Source organism: Rattus rattus, chromosome 4 (genome assembly GCF_011064425.1).
Source record: "Rattus rattus isolate New Zealand chromosome 4, Rrattus_CSIRO_v1, whole genome shotgun sequence".
NCBI lineage: Eukaryota > Metazoa > Chordata > Mammalia > Rodentia > Muridae > Rattus > Rattus rattus.
Genome location: NC_046157.1, coordinates 137994001 through 138014917, shown reverse-complemented (window position 1 = coordinate 138014917; position 20917 = coordinate 137994001). Strand labels below are relative to the sequence as shown.

The 20917-nt window shown below is 43.6% G+C and overlaps 1 protein-coding gene across 1 annotated transcript in view; it reads left to right on the top strand.

The window, feature by feature from the left end:
• The window catches only part of Klf7 (Kruppel like factor 7), a 93741-nt gene that overhangs the window by 30911 nt on the left and 41913 nt on the right, over window positions 1–20917 (top strand). The window contains exon 3 of the mRNA XM_032901220.1: window positions 12024–12651. Coding sequence (XP_032757111.1) covers window positions 12024–12651 — 628 coding nt within the window. The remainder of the gene's footprint in view (window positions 1–12023; window positions 12652–20917) is intronic.

The window sequence follows — 20917 nt, the reverse complement described above, 5'->3', positions numbered from 1 at the left end:
GATGCAATACGGACTGCAGAGAAGAAACAGGCAGGTGTTTGCATCTGTCTGGAATGGGCAAGCCAAGGAGGCGTCTTTGTCTTCAGAAGAGACTTTCCCCCTCCTGCTTGATGAGTGTGAATCGGCAGCAGGTGCCTTCTAGGCGAAATGATGGTACCTTTCACATCAATGTGATGCCATTTTAGGATGGAGTTCCTGGCTCCAGAGATCATCTCAAGCGTTACCTAAAACTCTGAGTTGAGACATAGCTTCATTTGTTCATTCAACCAGAGTATCTTAGATGCTCCTTAAAGGCATTTTGCTGTGTGCCAGGGCCTAATTGGTACATTAGAGTCTCTTCTCTGAACTGCTCTTCTTTGTAGGGAAAGATGGGCAGTTAAACATGAAAGCGGAAAGCCGAGATCAGTCCGGGACTTTGTTTTTTTTTAAGGATTGTATTTTTTTTTTCACTTTTTTTTTTTATTATTATTAACTTGAGTATTTCTTATATACAATTCGAGTGTTATCAAATTTAGTCCGGGACTTTGTAAACACTAAGTTGCACATAAGATGAAGTAGTATGGAGATGAATGGGTGGGGCGTTCTGGGTTGGTTTGTTCAGGCAAGCCAAAGAAGGACTGTCTGCGTAGGTAAAGACGAACTGAAACATACTAGGCTAAACAGTGCTGATGTGCAGTAACCCAGGAGCCTACACACCGGGCAGTCAGAGGGCAGGAACTGGTACTAGGTTCACAAAGGTACTTGTTCTTAGAATGATGTCTGCCCAAGGAATGCAGTGAGTGAAAGAGAGACAGGGAGAAAGGCAGGTCAGCAGGGGCCATGGTGAAGCAGTAGAGGATGGCAGGCCATTAGTGAATTAGCAGCAGAAGTTTGAAGGGGAGCCATTGAACATGTGGTTCACACGCTTTATAGAGAAGCAAGAACCCCTGCTTGGGGAAAGAAAGCTGAGGGGTGAGGCAGAAAAAGTAGACAGTGAGCCAGATTCACAGGCCGGGGTGTGTGTGGGGGGGGACGACAAGAAGAGCATGGTGTCTGTTTGTCCAACCTGCTGCTCTCAGTGTTTTAGAAGCAAGAGAAGGAGATGGCCAAGGGAGATGGCAATTCTGTGGGCCAAGGAAATGGATTTTCTTTCCACTCAGGTACATATTCCAGGGCTACTCCATGAAATAAAATTTCCTCTCAGCTTAGAATACGATTTGTTCTGTACTGTAAACATATAAACGTATCCTAAACAGCCCTGAAGCAGACATGATACTTACAGTTAAAGCTTCCTAAGAAATTTGAACACGGACAGCCACCCTGTCTCTGGTGTTTTTCAGTGAAGAATTTTTTTTTTGAGTTCATCACATTCCTGGACGCTTGTTTCCAGGATTGTGATCACTGATGGCTGTTCGATCGAATCAGAGCTGCTTGCTTCATTCATTCATTCATTCATTCATTCATTCATTCATCCATCCATTCATACCTGCATTCGCCCACCTTTCACTCGTGGAACAAATGGATGTGGCAGGCCACCAGTCAGGAATGAGTCCAGATGTCTTCGTCACACTCATACTCTCCCTAAGTTCACGTTTGAGATACTTTATGAAGTTGATAACCTTGAGGAGCCAAGAAAAACAAGATCATAGCCTTCTGTAAGCCAGGATTACTGAGTGTCTGAGGCATTGGGGTCTCATGCCACAGTCCAGGTCCTCCAAACCCCTTCCCCTCACAGTGGGCGTCTCATGCTCTGACCCAGACTTCTATGTTTCGGTCTTACTCTGATCTTCCATTGCTACTTCAAGCCATCCATGTCCCACAGACAGTGCATGCTTTAGAAGTTCACCCCATTCCTCCAGTAGATGAGAACTGAGCTCAGAATGGTTAAGGTTGCTCCGTCACTTGGCCGTTTTAAATATTTTAGGAAATTGATTCCTCAGGTACACAGTTACACAAAATCACAACTGTTGGGCAAGAAAAGCAGTTTAGGGCTTGCTTTCCTGTGCCCCCGGCTGGCATTTTCCATGGTCTGAGGAAGTACACCACTCTTCCCGTACCCTGCATTGTCTGTAACATTCCGCACCAGAGGTTCCTGGAAGCTGTATTCTGAGTGTCTTCTGTGATTGTCAGCAACTAGATTACATCTGCCACCGAGGGTCCCAGTGGACTTTGAACCTCCTCTTCTCGGGAAATTCAAGCTGTTGAGAGGGAGAGGAGGACACGGTACATGTGTGCACTGGTGCCTTGAGTCAAAGAAGTAATTGTGTGTGCGTATGTGTGTATGTGTGTGTGTACTACGGAGAGTAGAGAAAGGGCATATTTAATTAACCCAACTGAGAAGGCTGGAACAGTGTTCTAGGAGGGTGTCAGTGAAACGACTTTACTAAATAAATAAGAAATAATCCCAGTAGCCCCAGTCAGGCTGAGCAGTGACCTGGGAGAGGAAGGGGAGATGATGTCATCGTTTCGGCATGTTCCCATCCTGGCTGCTGACAGGAAGGAGGCCCCTGGAGTTTGTGGAGGGTGTGTGAGTGTGCGTACAGGGTTAATCGGAACGGGTGGGGTGTGTACGAGTGAGCTGTAAAACAGGATTAATAACCCCTTGTCAGACCTTTCCCCGTTAACTGTGTTTTTCAGTAATTTTAGTTTGAATGAGAGAGAGCTCTCTAGCCAATTAGTGTTTATTTGTTTCTTTTGGCAAGGCATGTTGGGGTGGGGGGGGTAGGGATTGCGATTGGTGAGTTTAAAATTTTTTGTTTTGTGTGTGCGTTTTGGAGGAAGTGAGTAGCATGAGTTTGGGTTTTCAGCGATGCCCCCCTCCCACCCCTCTCTTAGGAGGCAGGAGGCACGACGTGGCCAGCTGGTGCCTTGAACTGACACAGGTGCAGAGGCTGTGGGGGGTGGGGAGCCAAGAATAATTACAGGTTTCCGAAGCATCAGGCCCTGCCTGACACAAGCGCTCGTCAAGAAAACTGCTCTTTATGGAAAATTAATGGTGAAGCCGAAAACCGTCAGGCTCATTGTTGTTCTTGGGACACCATCTTGCAGAAAAGAGGTCTTTCCCCAGGTCCATGGGCTCTGTGAGAAGCTCTTCTTCCTGTCTGGGAACGGCTTAGCATTGTCACCAACTGGAATATACTTGTTCCTTTAGGACTGTCAACTCGAGACCCATATCAGATATTTACATTACTGTAAATACTGTGAGTAGTAAACTCACAGTTATGAAGTAGCAACAAAATAATTTTATGGTTGGGGTCACCACAACTCGAGGAACTGTGTTAAAGGGTCGCAGCGTTAGGGACGTTGAGAACCACTACCTTAGGGAGTTGTTTTGTTTAATTTTCAGATATAGACCATTGCTCTTGACAGCAGTGTATAGAGTAATTTTCTTCGACTCTTAAGGCAGGCTGCTTATTATGTGCATGAGAGTGAAATAATGACTAAAGTTGGAACATCTACTGAAACTTGGTTTTAGGGTACTTAGTAGCAAATAGTATTCTCACCTGTTTGGTCCTAAATGGTGGCTTGGTTGGAAGAGATGCGTAGAGGAGACAAGGAATCATCTCTCTGTCTAGCTATTGGTGTGCAATAGTATCTTAATCACTCCCAAGTTGGAACTTAGTTTTTGTTCAGTGTCTGACGAACAGTGAGGAACCTTTCTGAGGGCTGACTGGACTTCACATTGGATTGTTTTGGGAGGCTGCACCCAGAAAAAACTACAAAGAACCGAGTTTTGTCAGTCTGTTTGTGCTTGGTCCATCTGGCTTCCAGTTGATACTATTACTTTGAAAATTGTTGCTAAGAGGCAGGATCAGGCATTTCTAGTTGGACAAGAAGGGAAACCTAGAATCTTCCTTCAAGAACCCAAAATCCAGCTTTGCCTGGACTGCGTGACATTCGTGTTAAATTTGGAACATGGTGGTTTGTAGGATCCACTTTACGCGTTGCAACTAAAAATCCCTTGGAAGATCAAAGGGGTATTTGAGGATGCTGTACATCTTGTACCCAGGGGAAGTAATTTCAAAGACACCGTCCTCTTCCCAGGCCTTTAATCTCATCTCCTTCCTTCCTGGCTTCCCCAAGGAAAAATATACAAACAAATATTTTCTTTGTATGTTGGAAATGATTTGGGGAGGAGAGGCACTAAAGAGGTTTCCATATAAATTTCCTAACTTTCGTGTTTGTTTAGAATTAATTTTCACAGCATTGTCTCTCAGAATTTACAAATTGCTAGAGGGAGATGTTTAATTTGGTTTCAGCTCTGGCAACCAATGGATCTGAGAAAGAGTCAGAAGGAATTTCATTGGCTACAGTACCCTGGTTGTTCTGTGGAGTTAGCAGATCTGACAGCAATAAATAATACTATTTACCAATGGGTGTGCTGTTGATGTGGGTTTTTCTTTTTTAAACCTAGTAGCTAAAGGGTGAAGTAAGATATTTACTTATACTGTATCTTATTGGAGTCTTCTAGGCAGAATCCATTCTTTTCCAGATTTCTATGCTAATGTGCTGGTGATAAAAATCAAGAAATGATAAAAATGGTCTTGAGTCTGACTTTCTAAGCCTGTAGGAGGTGGATTGGACACTGGTTCCTTTGCTCATTCTGCCCTGAAGGATGTTCTGTGTGACGGACTGTTCTTCTTCAACCCATTTTAAAGTGTTGAGGTGACAGAGTTCTAGTGTTTGGAAATTGAGGTTCTCCCATAGGCTTCCTGGGTTTGTCCGTGGTGTCTCTTCACATCCAGCCACAGAGAAAAATGGTACTAAACACCACTGGTTCTTTCCCATCTTTCAGCTCTGCCCTAATTTCAAAAGAGTGGAAATATGTCAGCATCTTTGATCCTATCCTTTGAAGAGAGAAAACCCATGAAGTTCTTACCCATATCAATCCGTATGAATCTTTTTGTTGATTTCAGGAATTGGATGAAGTCTTTTTTGATAAAAAGTCTAAGTATAAGCACACCCACAAAGCCTCTGGAAAGAATATTTTAGAAAATGTCTACAGAAAAGGAACCTGATTCCCTTCCTATCAGTAGCCTGTTTGGTATCATGCTGAATTTCCATTCTGGGATGTGTCTGAAGATTTCAAAGCACACACACACACACACACACACACACACACACACACACTCACACACACAAAGTGAGTTTTAGGGCCCTCCCAGGAGAAAGCAAAAGGTTGCTCCCCTCTTTCTCTCTATGAGCCTCTTTAGGGACTGTGGCACTGTGGTTAATAGCACGTGGCAAAACCGCATATAATAATTGGCAGGAAGAGGTTCCCATGGGCAGCCAAGTGCAGTTCACCTGTGTGTAATTACCTGGGTGAACATTCTTGCTTGGAAGAAGAGTTCACCCCTTCCTTGCCAGGAGCATCGTCATCAGTAGTCATTACCAACATTAAGAGCAAGACCAGGTCAAGGTCTGATCTCAGAGGAAGCAGGACTTTGCATGTTTCAAGAAGTGGGAGGCTGGATTTCTCCATGTTTCTGTAGCTATATGTCTTCCTTAAAATTGCCTTATCTCTGTGAAGGCTTAACTCTTGACCCTTTTAGGCAAGGGAAGTGGGATTATTGTGACGATGGACAACTGGCAAGGGAACCACAAATGACCATGGATTGATTAGCAAATTAGGTATTGACTGCTGCCCTTTTATTCCTTTGACTTTGCATTATTCCAGAAAAATAAGCATTAGCAAAATGTAATTTCTTTTCCTTTTTTTTTTTTTTTAACTTGAATACACTTAGATCCAAGACTTTGGGCCACTCGTCATGCCGCGGTTATTAAGTAGTAGCAAAAATACTTCACCTATGTCTTTGTCTCATTTTTATACTGAGGCCCAGAATAAAAGTTAAAACATTTTATGCCCTAAAAGCTATCTGGGTGGTGGTGGGGGGAGAAGCCTAGTCTAGAATCTGCACTCTGTGCTTTTAAGATCATAATCTTAAACATCCAGACATCCCACCAGTGTGTCTGCACTTAGATTCATTTAGCAGATACGTCTCATTGTCCAGGCTTGGCGAGGAGTGTCTTTCAACATTTGCCAATCAGGCAATCAGTCCACTTTCTCGCACCAGTTTTGTAGACCAGCCTTCCTGTGGGAGATCGGCACCATGCTGAAATGTGAGTGAAGAACGATTAGTAGGAGGGCAGGGGAAAGGTTGCTTTGAGTATATGGACTTGGGGAAAAGTCAAGAAGAGAAATGAGCGAGAGAAACCCTGCAGGGAGGTGTTGAGGGGAGATGTAACAGTTTGCCCTCTGCATTGGTAGGTTTGGGAATAGTTCATGATGCAGTAGGCATGGGTTGGGCAAAAGCCATTTGGCGACTTTGGCATCATAAAACCAAGTATTTTACATTTCTCTTGAACCCAGGACAGTTACTGCTTACTGCCAGTGGGAGGGGAATTTTCGATGGGCTTATTTGCTACAAGACTGGAATTGTGTTGTTCTCCTTCAACTCTGGTTTCTGGAACTTGTCATAGAAGCAGAGTGTATGGCAGTAATAGGTTTGAAGTCTTTTTTTTTTAATCTTTTTTTTTTTTAACTTGAATATTTCTTATATACATTTCGAGCGTTATTCCCTTTCCGGTTTCCGGCAAACATCCCTCCCCCCCCCTTCCTTATGGTGTTCCCCCATCCTCCCCCCTGCCTCCCCCCAACAATCTAGTTCACTGGGGTTCAGTCTTAGCAGGACCCAGGGCTTCCCCTTCCACTGGTGCTCTTACTAAGCTATTCATTGCTACCTATGAGGTCAGAGTCCAGGGTCAGTCCATGTATAGTGTTTAGGTAGTGGCTTACTTCCTGGAAGCTCTGGTTGCTTGGCAGTCTTTTCTTTTTAAAATACTTTTATTAATCATTTACTGTGTGTATATAAGTGTTGTGTGGGATGGGGTAGGGTCATGTCAAGGTGCCCATGTGGAGATCAGTTCACTCTTGCCACATGGGTTCTAGGAGTCAAACTCCAAACTCAGACCATTGGGAATGGCTGCCAGCGCCTTCACCCATGGAGCCTGTTCACCAGCGCACTTCTGTTCTGTTTCTAAAGCCAGGTCTTGGATTATTACCTTTAACAAGCTTGTTTCAACAAGCAAAAGGGCTGTGAAAGCATGAAGCGAGTTATTAGAGGAGCTTTTAGGAAGATAGTTTCAGAGCCACTTTCAGATGATATTTACTAGGAGACTGGGCAGAGAAGCCATGCATTTCAGAGGTGGGATATCACAGTCTTCACGGAGCTTATCTATGACTCATAAATATATAAGAGAATCATTTAGCACTTGGAAAGAGTCTTTCCCTTTGCTGAAAGTAATGGTTTGTTCAGGAGTCAGGCTGATGCAATGGATCAAACCTTAAGTTGTATTACTAGGTCAGCTAGAAGAAGCCTCCATCAGCAAGGTGATATAGCAGACGGGCATAATTTGTGTCATTAAACTGACACATGCTGACCCAGACCTGGAGTTTAGTGGCTGGAGTGTCACGGAATAGAAAGAAACATGTGAACTCTTTTGAGATTTATAGCCTAGAGGCATTACTAGCTTGTTGATGCTTGCTCCCTTTCATTCTTCCTTCCCTTCACTGTATCTAACTGTAGTATTATTATCATCACCAGGTGTCATTGGGAAAATACCATTAGCTATATGTGTGTGTGTGTGTGTGTGTGTGTGTGTGTGTGTGTGTATAATTTGAATTGCATTATTCTCCCAATATTTTATTGATCTAAGAGCCATTGTATTGAAATGTCATATCATCTCTTCTAGTCTGTCATAGCTTCTCAGCCTCTTTATAGTTTATGACCTTGACATTTGTAACCGGCCGGTTGTTTTGTGTAATGCATTCTACTCGGGCTTGCCTGATGTTTTCTCGTGATTAGGTTGGGTTTATGCTCCTTGGGCAGGAATGCCACAGAATAATGCAGTTCCCCTTTGAACATGTCCTACAGAGGATGCATGTTACCAATATGAGTTGTCACTGGTATGCTACTATGATCAAGTGGTTCAGGTGGTATCCACTCTCTTTCCCCGTTCTGAAGATACCACGTTTTGTCTTTGGACTTAACGTCTGGTTGAGGCATCCATCCTTTGAGAGGACAAAATCCTTGTTTCTTACATGTCTGTCTCTTGACTTGAGCTTCCATTGATGAGTCGTGATTGTATCATTATTGCTTTGTTCTTTGTTTCATGACTCTTTTTAAAATTCCTATCAGCCGTATACCTGTATGGGTATGTAGAATTGGTAATATATAAAACCCGTGAGCATAAATTGTAATTTTATACAAGGAAAAACTGTGCCTTTCCTTTTATTTAAACATTCATTTATGGTAACATGGGGTTTTGTTTTATTTGGTGGGTTACAAACCATTATCATTAACTAAATGTCCCCTCATAGTCCAGATTTGGCCACTAAGACCTCCTTAGACAGCACTCTGCTTCCCTTCTGGCCATCCCTTACTTTCATTATTTTCTGAGACAATGGGATCTTATGCTTAGCTTATAGTTTTTGCCCCAATGCATAGAACATGTGATTTTCCAGTGCGCTCTACCTCCCTCTGATGGATGGTCATATTTATGAACCCCGGCTTTTGTGCCATTGCTAGTGGACTATCTTAACCTTTAAGTTTTTTTAGTAAGACAGCAGAGTTAGATGATACCTGTATGTATACTTGTACATAATATAAACTTATTTCTTTCTGTATATACCTATATGGGTATGTAGAATTGATAATATTAAAACCCATGAACACATAGTAGCCCCCCCATTTCAAATTGAACATTGAAGGCATTGGTTAAAGCAGTTTTACAGATGTTTATAAATGATGTTGCAAGTGAGCTCTTTTCTTCGATGTAATCTCATCGTAGCACTCTCTTTACCCGTAACATTTTAGTTCCTGTACTCGTGACAGGAAATTCTTTAAACTCTTCATCCTAGTTCCTGCTGAAAGTCTGTCTTTCATCTAAGCTACTAATTTGTTATTTATTTTTAATGGATATCACAGGGACTAGTTTTCTTAAGACAAAAAAAAAAAATTCCTCATAGTGACTGTGTGGAGTTTTCTGCACCTCCTGATTGACAGTCATGGAAGATGTCCTACAAATTACAGCCTTTCTGGAGCAGCGCAGATTTTAGAAGCTGTGATATTTCCTCGTTCCTAGCAGAGACTCCTGGGAGGTAGTGAGAAGGCTGGTTTTTAAATCCTTCTATAATAGATTCCGATGTGTTTAAAATATTCCAGCTTCTCAGAACGTACAATCTGAAGGGATCTGAGCCTCAGACCAATCCATTTACTTCACATCTTTGAATTGAAATCTGTTTAAATAGACAGGGTTATAGTAAAACTCCTTCCACAGACAACGGCAACCAGGTGTGTCACATTAATCCTTGCGCAGGAGACAGAGAACTACCCCAAGGACATCCGGTAACCCATGACTCAGCTGACTTTTACCTGGAGCATGTCCGCCTCTCAAATCTCTGGTTCTCCTCTTTGGGCAAAAGGGCAAGAAACAGTCTTGATTCTGTTTGTATATTCAAAGCCATGTTTTAGTGGTCATTTCTAAAACTGCCTGCCTCAGCACAATGGGCCATACTCTGCACTGTAATGGAAACCTCAGTAAATCTAAAGGGCTTGATACCCATAAAGTCTGTCATTTGATCACAAAGAAATAAAACCAGGAAATAGTAATAGATATCTAGAAAAATCTCCAAATATCTGGACATTAACATACCTTTTCCTTGCTCCCAGTAATGATGGATTCCTCTACTGAACCAGTTATAAAAATAATAACATAACAGGAAAAACATCTACAAGGTGCTGGAGAACTAAGAGAAGCACATAGATTTTGATGGCGCATACACAGAGGAAGGGAACTAACTACATATACAGTTATGTTCCAGTTTTTTGTTTTTGTTTTTTTTTTTTCCTAATCTTCACTAGATATCGAGGGTGGGGCAGTTACTGGGGTAACTGACTTTTGACAAGTGGAGGAGATATAATGACCACAGCAGTAGTACAGAGTAATTGCATCTTTGATAAACACCAAGTACCTGTTGGATGCCAGGCACTGTACTTGGTGGGAAACAGTTTAAGAGGGGAGCTTAAGAGCTTAAAGGTTAGAATTTTATAACACAGAAGTGAATCTACTAGGTGCTGACCGAGGGCTTCCACAGTGGAAAGATGGTGATAAAATTCACAGCCATTAGGTGAAAAGTGAAAGGGGACATGTTCAGGCATAGAATTCAGAAAGGGGTCCAGAGAGGGTATTACAAATTCTAAACCGGAGAAGATATTGGGTTATTTGTTTGTAATATAAAGTGCCTGGGAGAACCAACCTAGATATTTATTGGCAAGTAAAGCATCAGAACTTAGCTTTCAAGTAAGCCTTCCTTAGAGAGCACCACACACATTAGACAGTGAGAGTTCCTTACACACTGACCCCTTAACAACTTACGAGTGCATTTGCAGTCACCCCGCTTTGTGAATTCATGCCACTTTCAGCCTATGACTATTTGCTCTGCGCCCACATTACATGGATCTATGATCACATCTTCATCATATAAATCCCTGAGCCTTGCTTCAGGCATGGTAGTTGTATGAATACTTGTAGTGTGAATGTTGAGTGACTATGGGAACCATTCATCAGCTCATGCCATTGCACACCAGCGGTGAAACCCAAAGCTCATTTTTTTTTTTTTTTTTGTCATGAATCTGGTTCTTATTCAGAAATGCAAAGACTCACCTGAAATCTGACTAAAAACTGGTTGGCTTAAGTGTTACCAAAATAAAATCCTTGACAGACACAACATGACTTGGTATATCATCAGAGTATGTTCTGAACAGAATAACTTCCTATAACCAGGACACTGGCTGATTTGAAGCATCGTGGAGGCAGTAAATCTGGAGTTAGTCATATTTTGAATTGCCATTAGCATTTCTTTTTTGAAGCCTTTAGAGGAAGAGGGTGGAAGTGAGGTGATTGTGCAAGTTAGCAATGTCATTTTATGTAAGAGTCTGGAGTAGCAAAATAGAGAACTTTGAAATATAGACTTACTTTTGACCAAGTCCTTATCATCTTGCAAGGGCTTAGCACCTTGGTAGAAGATTTTTTTTTGCTAAAACTAAACTGTTTTGGTTTCTCTCTACCTGGTGAAACGTTTATGTTGTGCTATAATCTTCTGTCTTTCATAGCTCTTTTACTCACTACTTAAGTCAGGCTGGCCAGAGACTCAGAGAGATCTGCCTGCCCCCTGACTCCTGAATACTGGAATTAAAATTATATCCCACCATACCTGGCACCTTTCATAGGTCTTAACTGCTGTCTTTGAACTCACATTGACTGGATAGTCAGAGATGCTAAGCAATCATAAGGCCCATGCCCCTTGCCACACAGTGGAGAGCAATTGTATTTGTTATAACGTACTATACGGGTAATAGGGGTTTTGTCTTATGTCTCAAGGATTTTATAATAGGCATTCCGTAGAATGATATCTATTTCTCATGGTCATGGAACCCAGGCCCAACCTGAGGCTGTTGGCTTAGCTCTTGCCTTAATAGCTTTACAAGTTGCTTCTTTGGTTAGCTATGGTTTTCTGTGCAGATCAATTTGTAAAGTTGACTTAGTTTTGTGACTTAATCGAGTCTGTTTTGAAAATTAAATGGGACCATGTTGTACAGTCTTTTCTTCTCTTTGTATCTTGCTTCCATGGAAAGCCCTAGGAATGTTGGGAGTGTCTTACCTGCTGAATGGATAGAATAGAAAGAGATCGTGATTTAGATGTTGGGGTTCTATGAATTTTGAAAGTATAAGGTAGTCCTTCTGGGGCCCTGGGTTTCTCTACAACAATGGTTAAAGTCATTCCATGTGGCCCTGCTGAACTCTTCAGAAATACTCAAAGAGTAAATACCAAAGTATCAGGCCCATAGCATAGGCAAGAGCATTTCAGATACTAGGCATGAACAGCTTCTTTGTCCTTCCCATTTGCCTGTCAATACATGCATGGCCTCCTGGTGTCTTTTACCTCTGATGGTTACTTCTCTCCTTCCTTCCTTCCTTCACAGACATGCCTTGAGTTGGAACGCTACCTCCAGACAGAACCCCGGCGGATCTCGGAGACCTTTGGCGAGGACTTGGACTGCTTCCTCCACGCTTCTCCTCCCCCGTGCATTGAGGAGAGCTTCCGGCGCCTAGACCCCTTGCTGCTCCCAGTGGAAGCCACCATCTGCGAGAAGAGCTCTGCAGTGGACATTTTGCTCTCTCGGGACAAGTTGCTATCTGAGACTTGCCTCAGCCTCCAGCCAACCAGCTCTTCTCTAGACAGCTACACAGCCGTCAACCAGGCCCAGCTCAACGCAGTGACCTCATTAACGCCCCCCTCATCCCCGGAGCTCAGCCGCCATCTGGTCAAAGCCTCACAGCCTCTCTCAGCCGTGGATGGCACAGTGACGTTGAAACTGGTGGCCAAGAAGGCCTCCCTCAGCTCAGTGAAGGCGGGAGGGGTGGCGGCCGCAGCAGCCGTGACACCAGCTGGAGCAGTTAAGAGTGGACAGAGTGACAGTGAGCAAGGAGGGGGAGGGGCTGACACATGCCCTGAAAACAAGAAGAGGGTCCATCGCTGTCAGTTTAACGGGTGCCGGAAAGTTTATACAAAAAGCTCCCACTTAAAGGCCCACCAGAGGACTCACACAGGTAGTGGTACAAGTTGGCCGCAGGTCTTTTCTCCCTCTTTTGGGTGTGTTCCCCTGGTGGTGGGATGGGCTTCTCTTATAAGAAGTCATCTTCAGGCTCGCTAGGAGGGTACAGAGAGGAAGTGGAGTGACTCACTTCCGACCCTAAGATCTTAGGAAGTTCTAGCCCAGGACATGGATTTGTCACTGCCTGGCTGAGGAGAGAGCTAGTTTCAGAAGCAATGCCAACCCCAGCAGAGAACCAGGCAGTCCTGAGGCTGATGGAAGTGGGTAGTGGTGGGAGGACTCACAGACTTACGTGGCATTCCCCAGTCCCTCCACGCTGGCCTTGGCCATTGTTTTGTGAGTGTGTCTCCGCAGGTGTGATCAACATTAAAAGTTGAAGGGTTACATTTCAAAGCATTCACAGTTGAGCAAGGTAGCCAGGGTGTCCCTATCCACTCTTTTCCCAGCATCCCTGATTTTTTATCAAAGTCACCAACAGCAGGAGGGTTTCAGAGTTCATTAGATGTGATCATTCTATAATTAATTGGCATCTCCTCTTTTGCATTGTTCTCTGGCGCGTGCTTTATGGGGAGATGGCAGAATTGCTTTTTAATGAGCTTGTTACCGAGAAGTTGCTAAAGTGATTACATTGCTCTACGTGTCTGTGGGAAGGATGGGTGGGGAAGTACTGGGGTTCTGTGTGTTTTACTCACAATTTCTGTGCTGATCCCAAGGAATCACACTGGTCTTTGGGGCAGTGAGACTATCTGGAAGTCAGGGGTTCACACAACAAAGAAGGAAATGGCCGTTTTCCTTGAGATGGTCTTTGTTTTCAGTTCTGGGGTTGGAGCTCGGGGTGATGTTTCTTCCTGGTCGGCTGAAGTGCCACTAGGAGCAATTACTGGGATTGGTAGTTCTTAAGTGAGTCGCTAACAGTGTATCACTTGTATGGTTCTTACATACTGCTTATGGGGACTCCCCAGTGATATTAGAGAGAGCGAATGTTCTCAGGGTAAGTGGGTGATGGCCTATGAGGGAAGAGCAATGGCTGGGGTCAGATATGGTGGTGCAGGCCTTTCAGTCCCAGGATGTGGAAGGCAGAAGAAACAAGTGGCTGGATCTCTATGAGTTTTAGGCCAGTCTCAGCTCCATAAGTGAGTGCCAGACAATCAGGGCTGCAGAGTGAGACCCTGCCTAAAAACACAACCAGCCCATCCAACCTGGGCTTGGGGTGAGGCATGGGAGTGTGGTGGCATGTGGTGGTGGTGGTTGTTGTACCCCGTGTCACCAAGGAAGTCACCTTGGCTAGAAAGTCAGGCAACCTGGGTACCGTTTCTAGCTCTGCCACTGACTAACTCTGTGACTGTGTGTCTATTGCTGGAGCCCTGTTTTCCACATTTGTTGAACAATATGGCCCCCAAGGCTTCTTTCAACTCTGATGTTCGGGTGAACCCCGTGATGTCTTTGTGAGACCGTGAACAGTTTTCCTGAAGGAAAATGAAGCCATAGGTTTTAGCATCCGTGGTACTCCTCGTGCAGTAAAGAGGACTCGAATTGCTTCCTGACTTAGGCATACACCCCTAGGACTGAGCAAGAACTCTGCGTGACTCTTGCTAGGTTTGGGCAGTGGTCTCCCTAGCACAGCTTTTGCGTTTCCTGGCCCAGCTCCAGATTCCTATCTGAATCTGAGCTCAAGTTCTTCAGTTCCCCACACCAACGTCAATGCTTCCTTGTGTTGTGTGTCCTTTCCCTCTCTTGATACCGTGCTCAACTTTTAATTTTTATTTCTTTGTTGAGTCAGAGAAGAAAGTAATAACAAGATGTTACAGTACCTCCAGGCTGCAATGCACAGCTTGCTCCTCCTGTGCCCCAAGGAAACCAGAGAAGGCAATATTAAGCAAGAGTGTTGAGACGTGCTGGGTTGGGAAATGCATGGCAGTGAATAGATACCTTTCTGAATTTTTGACCCCAAACAGGTTCCCTCTTGTGTAGTTTCAAGGCAGTTCGGAGGAACAGAGATTTCAGGGGTGGTGAGTAAAAATCCAGATCATTTTCTTCTTTCCACCTGTTACCCCACAGAGATATCCAGGTGGTGACTGGTGACTGATATGTTACTTGGGGGTTTGTCCTTTAAAACCGGCTACTGAGAGTGCGTACCGAGGTGGAGGTCATTATGCACAGTTCCAGCAACTGCTTGCTTTGTAATGAACGGAAATGCCAACATCCCTCTCAAAAGGATCTTTACTGGCCTCGTCAGTGTGTCTTATGAGAAGGGCAGTACTAAATAGCAGTTAAGAGCCGGCGCTATAGCCAAGTCCACTTGGTTTTGTGTTCTGTCTCTACTAGACTTACGATTCATAGACATTAGTTCCTCTGAGCTTCAGTCTCCTCATCTATAAAGAAAGGTAATCGTGTCCACGTAACAGATAGTTTCCAAGGTTGAATGGGCAGTTCTCATGGCAGGTCATGGTAGCTTACTAACAACAGTGGTGGGGTTGTTTTGTTCTTATTACTGCTGTGGTGGTTCGGGTTGTCACTCCTGATGGTGACACTGGTTCTCGATAACTAAAACAGCTTTATGCAGACTAGAGATGAGTCGGTCAGCTAGAGCTACAGAATGATTGAGTATCCTTGACCACAAACCCCAAACGTTCCAAACTCTTGCTCCTTTTTAGTGTTGATATGTGTGTTTGTGGGGGTTGTGCATGTGTGTTCACACATGGATGCCAGAAGTCAGCATTCAGTGCCTCCCTCAATCTCCTTCCTATCTTAGATTTTGAGAAATGCTCTCATACTGAATATGAAGCTCACTGATTGGCTAGGCTTTCTGGCCAGTGAATGCTTGGGATCCTCCTGTCTCTACTTCTCCAGCTCTGTAATTATAAAAGTACACTGCCATACTTGGTATTTATCTATCTATCTACCTATCTATCTACCTACCTACCTACCTACCTACCTATCTCTCTATATCTATCTATCTACGTATATAGTCTATCTTTATATATATATCATCTATCTATGTATCGACATATATATATATATATATCAGCTATCTATCTACCTCTATATATATATATATATAATATATCTAGCTAGCTATCTACCTATCTCTCTATATATATCATCTATCTACCTACCTATCTCTATGTATAAAATCTATCTACCTACCTACCTATCTACCTATCTATCTATCTATCTATCTATCTATCTATCTATCTATCTACTTATCTCTATATGTATCTATCTATCCATTCATTTACTTATTCATTTATTTAATTATTTACTTACTTACTATTGATAATAGACTCTTCTCTCATACAGTACATCCCAGCCAAAGTTTCCCCTCCTTCCACTCTTCCCAACTCTCCCTCTCCCTCCCTTCTCCCCCAGATCTGCTCCCTTCATTTCCTTTCGGAAAGGAGCAGACCTCTCAGAGACAACTAAATCCAACAAAACAAGATACAATAGGACAAGGCAAAAACCTCCATATGGAGACTGTACAAGGCAATCCCTTCGGAGGAAAAGAATCCCAAGAGCATGCAAAAGAATCAGAGATACACTGACTCCTACTGTTAGGAGTCCCATAGAAACACTAAGCTAACAGTCAAAAGTTATATGCAGAGGACCTGATACAGGCTCTGTGAGCCCATCTGAGGCCATGTTCCCGCTGAATCATGGGAAGTAAGATTTTGGTGTCTTCCATCCCCTCTTACTTGGGTCATTTTTCCTCCCTCCTTCCCTCCGGGTTCCCTGAGCTCCGAGGGAAGGGAGCCCATGAAGATCTCTGGTTTAGACTCTCTCTCCACATAATTACTACTGAGTGTCTCTGCATCCTCTCCTATCTGCTGCTGGAGGAAGGTCTCTGATGAGGACCAGGCACCATCTGTGAGGATAGCAGAATATCATTAAGAACCACCACATCTATCCTTTCGTTTATGTGGTCGCTGAAGAACTCAGATCCTCATGCTTATGTGATAAACACTGGGCCAACAGTCATCTCTGCAGACCCTCTGCAAGTCTTTTTGAGATCCCCATTTGACACCAGTAGGCAGTTTTGCCCCTGGCTTTTTACACAAACAACAGCCAAAATGCAGATAAAGAAAAAATGTTATAAAATATTACCTTCAGACAATGTATATAAGGTGCTCGTGAGACAAAAGTGATTTGCGTTTGAACTGAGTCTGATGCCTAAGAAATTTCATCATGGGTGTTCCAGGATCAGAAAGCAGTGTCTCTGATGTTTCTGCACCCAAGCATTTGGGAGAAGTGCGTTCTCAGTGGAGCGAGTTTTCTTTCCTGACTCCAGGGGCTGATGTGTCCGCAGGGAGGGATGATGCTCATGGACACCAGGGCGCAGAGTTAAACTGACCTTGCAAGCTCTAGCCTGTGGAAATTGGCAGTGATATAGGACAGGACTTCCCTAAGCTAGCAAGGGGAGCAGTCTCTATCCAGCCTACAAAAATCTTCTCTATCTAAATGGTCCCGAAAGACAAGAACGGTACAAGGAGAGGACTCAGTGCTGTAAGAGAGAGAAATGCATGAGAAGTGAGGCAGGAGTAGGGGTGGGGGATGGGAGAGGGAATATGAATTAGTTTGGATTAAATGGATGGGAATCAAGTATTTATTTGGAATTGGTGTGAATGGGGCACATGGGGAACTGAAAACAAAGGCGCTAATTTATGTGCTGTGGATGAACTAAGTAATGAAAAAGGCATGAAGGGGAAAATCAGATTAAGTGCCGACATATAAAGGGAGTGGTCTGGAGAGAGCTTGAGGGTAGGCAGCAGTGGGGTGTGGGGTGGGAGAGTCTGCTTGCTGATGGAAGGAGCGTAGTGGGGAGAGCACCGACCAAAGGTCGAAATGAAGTTAAAAGATGGGCCGTGGATGGGTCCAGGCAAACTATTGAAGGATAAGATTCACTCCAAGACGGTAGAAATATTTCTTACTTTTCTGGTGTTTGGGGACAGAAAAAGAAAGGCCTTGAGGAAGGGATCCCAAAGAAAGGAGAGATACTGGCCTCGAGTTCTCTAGAGTTTTTATATAAATACATACATACATACATACATACATACATACATACATACATACATACACACACATATGTGTGTGTGTGTGTGTGTGTGTGTGTGTGTGTATTAGATGTATGTTGGAAAGGAGACACAGTTCCAAAGTGAAATGAAGTAAAATAAAATGTGTGCGCCTCTGTCTTCTCCACATAAACACAGTGCATTGTTGGTGATGCAGATCTGCTCACATCCAGGAGTTTTTAAAATGTTATTTATTTAGTCTCTATACAGATGCGGTTCAGTGGGCTGGAAAAACACTCGCTCTTCTTTTTTTCTTCTTTGGGAGTTTTTGAAAATGCTGAATTCTGCAAAGTTTTTGGCCCAAAGGATATCAAGCAATGAAGTGTGGGCTTTTTTCTTCTTCTTCTTTTTTTCTTTTTCTTTTTTGAGGGGGGTTGGTTTTTGTAACAGATGATGCTCAAGTTGGTAACTTGGACCCAAATACTGTTTTCTAAAGGAGGGGAAGTTAGAGATGGGATCCAGGGTTGAGGGGCAAGAAAACGAGGCAGGGAACTAGATGTCAGGAATGCTGAGAAGGATCTTGGAAGAGGGAGGTGTGTATACTGTTGACGTAGTTTATTCAGCTTTCCAGCAGTCATGCCATTGGATGCCCTTGACACCCCCTTTTCTGATATTTGTGATAATCTTTCTGATTATTGACTCGCTGTGGTCATAGTTTTCCCCATCCTGTCCACAACCATCTGAATTACCCTTACATTTGAATACCAGGGGAACTTCACTTCCAGTGTTTAAGAAAACAACCCAGAGTACTCATTCTCAGTACCACACAATCTGTTAAGACATGAGCAGCCTTTTCTTTTTTCTTTTATTGGTTATATTCTTTATTTACATTTCAAATGTTATTTCCTTTCCCAGTTTCCCCTCCAGAAACCCCCTATCTGTCCTCCTCCCCCTGCTTCTATAAGGGTGCTCCACCCACCTACCCACCCACTGACTCACTCCCTCCTCCTTGCCCTAGCATTCCCCTGCACTGGACCATCAAGCCTTCACAGGACCAAGGGCCTCTCCCATTGATACCTGACAAGGACACCTCTGCTACATATGCAACTGGAGCCATATGTCGCTCCATGGTTGGTACTTTAGTCCCCGGGAGCTCTGAGGTGTCTGGTTGGTCGATATTGTTGCTCTTCCTATGGGGTTGAAAACTCCTTCAGCTCCTCAGTCCTTTCACTAACTCCTCCATTGGAGACCTGTTCTCTGTCCAATGCTTGAGTGTGAGCATCCATCCACCTCTGTATTTGTCAGGCTCTGGTAGAGCCTCTCAGGAGACAGCTATATCAGGCTCCTGTCAGCATGCACTTCTTCACTTCTTGAGAGCAGTCTTATGCACAGAGACAAAGCTGTTTTTCCCACTTCTCCCCTGTCACTTCTCAGAAGAAATGACTGCCAAGGAAGAGTGCCCTATACAGGAGACAGCATTGCTTGTTTGGAGATTCACAGAAAGGCATGTCTGAGTTCATTGTGTTAGGAGTAAGTTGTGCAGACAAAGTCAACACAGAGATCAGCAATTAAATCTTGGTTTCTGGGTCACTCACAGGGCCCTGCTCTCTTGGGTGCTTCTTGGAGATTTCTTTCTGCAGGACAGCAGTGCTGGAGGGAGGTATTTAATGTACAAAAGGGGATAGGATTGCATTGAGAGGTGTAACAGGGTGCTTTCCAGCAAAGGGAACACAAGAGTGAAGTTGGCTTTAGCACTTACATCTGCTTTGGGGAAGTTGTAACTGAAGAGGTGATAGGGTTTCTTCCAAATGAGAAGATATGTCAAAGGGACAGGTGTGGATGTTTGGAAGGTAAACAGAAGTAATTTTGATAGACATATAATACACATATAATTATATATAGCAAACGTTTTTTTTTTTAATTTGAACGTAATTAGTTTATTTGCCCGTTCAACAGACACTTTAAAAGTACCACTGTATGCCAGTCCTTCTTTACACAAATCTTTTACGAATAGTATCCCTTCAGTTCTCATGTTAAATGACATGGGTACTGTCTTGAGTTACATATGGGAAATGAAATGATCAGAAAGGTCAGATAATTTTCTCAGCATTGCACAGCTCACAGGGCAAGGATTTAAATCAAGAAACAGAACTCTGTTCTCAGCTTTTAACTTTCATGCTCTAATGACACGAGGAAGTAAGATTTTCTTCCTAACCTCTTCTTAAGAGGAGATGAAAATGCTATTGACTACGGATGGACAAGGAAAACATCTTTAAAACCAAGACTTAAAACCACCTTAAATGCTTCTCTCTCGTTCCCTGGGACTGGGAACAAGGAAATAGCAAGCCTAGCTGTTAATCTTTATGGCCATTACCGTCTTCACCATTAGGATTAAGGAGGAACTTGTTTGGGGATACTGCAGTTTGTTTGTTTAAATGATAAGTATTAATCACTATCCCTGTGGAATAAGAATGGCAAGAAACATCACACACAGGGGAAACTGAGGTCTAGAAGGACAGACAGACAGAGCAGGCTATGCAGAATCACAGTGTGACCCGATCTCCTGGCCCATGGGTTTTCATCCAGTGTGACAGTTGTCGTGCTCCCTTTATTTGATCTTCAGCTATCCCTCCAGTGGGTATTAAGGGCTAACAGTACTTGCTGTCCTTGTGGCTGTAACTAAACACTTGATAATTTAAGGAGGAAAGAGTTTACTGTGACTCTTACTTTCAGGGGCCAGCCCATCATGGCTGCAGGATCATAGCAGGCAGGCAAGATGGAGGCAGGCAGGGAAGATGGCTGATCACATTGTGACTGCAGTTAGGCAGTAGAGAGAAATGAATCTTGGAACTCATACTTTCTCATTTTTATTCACTCTGGCACTTGAGCTCATGGAGTGGTGCTGGCCATGTTTAGAGCGGGTCTTCCTGACTGTTAAACATGTAGGAAATTCCCTCCACAGGCATGCTAAGAGATTTTCAACCTGAGACACTGCTATGGAATTGAGAATCAAGACTGACTGTCACATTGCCCATAGGTATGAGGCACCATGCCACTCAGTCGCCATCAGAGAACAGGGAGGGCCACTCTGAGGAATCCTCAGGAGGAGCGTGCATTGGATAAGTGCAAGGGCTTTATTAGGAGGAGGAGGAGGCAGCATGGAAGATTCTGGATTAAAAAGTCACTTTTCCCTTTTTGCATGGGATGTGTGGTGATGCTGTTCATGCTTTGAAATGACAGGAATGTTATAATACA